General features: G+C 46.3%; 1 protein-coding gene across 1 annotated transcript; it reads right to left on the reverse strand.

The window, feature by feature from the left end:
• Positions 1–370: 370 nt before the first annotated feature.
• Positions 371–2,464, reverse strand: LOC113997754 (dual specificity protein phosphatase 13-like). Its single transcript, XM_027739876.2, has 3 exons — positions 2,244–2,464; positions 1,736–1,953; positions 371–623 (listed from the first exon to the last, which is right to left on the reverse strand). The coding sequence occupies exons 1-3, from the start codon at positions 2,402–2,404 to the stop codon at positions 424–426; spliced, it is 579 nt and encodes a 192-aa protein (XP_027595677.1). The 5' UTR covers positions 2,405–2,464; the 3' UTR covers positions 371–423.
• Between the last annotated feature and the right edge of the window lie 243 nt (positions 2,465–2,707).

Raw genomic sequence — 2,707 nt, forward strand, 5'->3', positions numbered from 1 at the left:
TCTGATGAGAACATGCTTATGAGAACTGTAACCAAACTGACGAAGATGATTATGTTACCCTCCCGAGTAAAGGGGACTCAAACATCCTTTACCGCTAGATGCAAGTACTGAACTTTCCTCTGGCATTAGCACAAACCAGGAACAAACTCGGTCCATCTTAACCACTTCAGTGGATTTATATGGTAGTGCCACTGTAGGCACGGCAGCCTCACAGCACACAGTGCTTACAGTGCTGATGTTGGCTGAGCTGGTCTTGGAGGAACTGAACTATCAAAATTAATCCATTTACAGGTCTCTTGACCTTTTACTTTGATGCATAATTTTCTTCATTTTTGTAACATGCACTGATCATAGGAAGTTGTGTATGCACAATGACTGTGAAGGCTGAAACTCAGTAAAGTGAATGCAAATAGGTTTGCCCAGTCAGCAGTCCTTCTTTTGCCGTAGCTGAACATCCAAATTTCGCAGGTGTTTCAGAAAGCCACGATTGGGTGAAATCCATCGATGCTCCTTCACTGTTTTGATGGCTTCAACTAATGGGAGGTGGTGATTTATCATGAGATATGCCAGGACTAGGGAAGCTGACCTGCTTACTCCAACTGCACAATGTACCAATATTTTAGCTGGTAAAAAAAAAAATTTAAAAAATTATAACCATGGAAGAGAAGCAGTACAGTGGACAAAGTTTAATTTAAAGGGAAGGCAAAGCCCTTCTGCCTTCTCCAGCTTATTCACAGTAACACTGCAAACATGATGTATTTCTTACCCTTCTGATAAATCATATGAACTGCTAACAATTAACTCTAATTTGCCATTGTTACACTCACTTGTGTAAGAAGTGCCATGAGATCCCCACCTGATGTCAGAAACAATGGCAAATCACAGAAAAAAACCCCCGTTGAAGTAATGAAGTTGTTCTGTTGTGAGAAAGAGGAAAATCAGACCAATTGGTTTCAAAGGGCTTACTTAGGCGAAGAAGAATGTTAAAATTTGGCCTGAGTGGATGGCACTAACAAAAGAAAAATGACTGGCTAGTACCATTGCATAATAAGGCAATTTGATGCAACTGTAATTGTATTTTGAAGGCAAAACTTGTGATATAGAGACAGCTCCATTAATGCCAGTTTACTCATGCTAAGAAATGATCTTTTATGTAAAACAGGTTAATTAGTATTATATTGTACCACTGCCAAGAAGCTCAGTTTCTTGTGCAATTCACTATAAATCTCCTTGGGTAAAGGTAATTCTTCTCCTTGGGGACACAGCCCTGCAGGCCATGTTCAAACAAGAAGCTCATCTGCAATATCTGAGCCTCCTCATACAGTTGGTGATTGTAGAAATTAGGACTTTTGTTTCTTTATTCATTTGTTCTTATAAGTACAGTTGCTATAAAAGGATCTCAAAAGAGGGTGTTCATTTTAAATGCATGTTTTTGATTCTCCTTTTTTTGAATAAGCCTTTCCGTCCAGATATTCTCCTCTCTTCCCCTCTCTTCCTCTCTCCATCCCAGTCTCTCTCCTGCACTGTTCATTTCTTTTCTCACATAAGCTTTTTGGGACCTAGTCAGAGCTACGTCCAGGTACACAGCACTCCCTCCTCCTGCCACCCACCGTGCAGGTAACCAGCAGCTAGCAGGACGCCATGTAGTGACTGGTCCATCACTGAGCTTGTGGAGCTGATCTGTTATAAGAGGCTGCCAACTTGCATAAAAATATGACCAACAATAATTTCATACCTCCTGGAGTGTTCAAGGCTTTGTGGATAAATTGTGCTGCGGAGAAAAAGAACTGGCTTATATCAAAGCTTGGCAGGTCATGGGCTGGTACACCATAATAATGAATGGTCGCTCCATAATAGTCCTGGCCTCCGTGGCTGTAGGCTGTGCCATGGGCAGCATTTAAAACATGGGTCACGCCCATCTTCCACAAAATAAATCTGTTGTGAGCTGTTACTCTAAGGAAAAGACAAAGGCAAACAAATCAAATGGGTGCAGTGACATTCACAGATCAGGAGTAGCACTGTGAGACTGCATTTCCCAAGCTGGAGCATCAGGCTGTGCATTGCCTCTAAGGGCTAACCTAGAAGCAAGTACCAGCTGAGTCATAATTTTATCTCGGAAATCGTGCTGTCTGCAGTGTAAATGACAGCAATTAGGAAAGCTATGAGCTGTCTAAAGCCGCACCCATGAGGCATACTAACAGACAGAAGGTATGGCAGAGGTGTGTCCATAAAGCTGTACTTACAGGTCTCCTAGAAAGAGATTAGGCCATACTTCATCAACGTGGTTGCAAGAGGGCCGCCCGGTGTTCAGGAGCTGCTCGATTTCTTTAAGAGAGGGGACGTCCCCCGTGCATTCCACAGCGCCTGCAGGTCCCTGGGTGTCCAGCACCTCCGCCCCGGACATGCTGGGAGCCAGGCAGAGACCCCGCTGCCCCGGCCGGAGTCCGGCGCTGGGCCCTGGGGCGCTGCCAGCCCCGGTCGGTCACGGGGAGACTGGAGATGGGCTGGAGATGGGCTGGGGCAGGTGCCGCAGCCAGCCTGTGCCCGCAGCCGGGCCGTCCCTGCGCTGCAGCCGCCCCCGGGCCCCCTCCCCAGCGCTGGCCCCTCGCCTCTGCAGAACCCTGACCGGCACAGCCAGTTCAAACAGGTGCAGGGACCAAACTGGGCATTGCTGGGGCCTTACTTGTTCCAGTCCGCTTCTTAGGGC

This window comes from Pipra filicauda, unplaced genomic scaffold, assembly GCF_003945595.2.
Source record: "Pipra filicauda isolate LSUMZ 115617 unplaced genomic scaffold, ASM394559v2 scaffold15_size4787011_pilon, whole genome shotgun sequence".
In the NCBI taxonomy this organism is placed as follows: Eukaryota; Metazoa; Chordata; class Aves; order Passeriformes; family Pipridae; genus Pipra; species Pipra filicauda.

Coding starts and splice junctions, on each gene's coding strand:
- LOC113997754 (XM_027739876.2), bottom strand. CDS start 2,404: ATGTCCGGGGCGGAGGTGCTGGACACCCAGGGACCTGCAGGCGCTGTG. Junction 1,954..2,243: donor AATCTCTTTCTAGGAGACCT/GTAAGTACAGCT, acceptor TCTTTTCCTTAG/AGTAACAGCTCACAACAGAT. Junction 624..1,735: donor AGCCTTGAACACTCCAGGAG/GTATGAAATTAT, acceptor TTTTTTTACCAG/CTAAAATATTGGTACATTGT.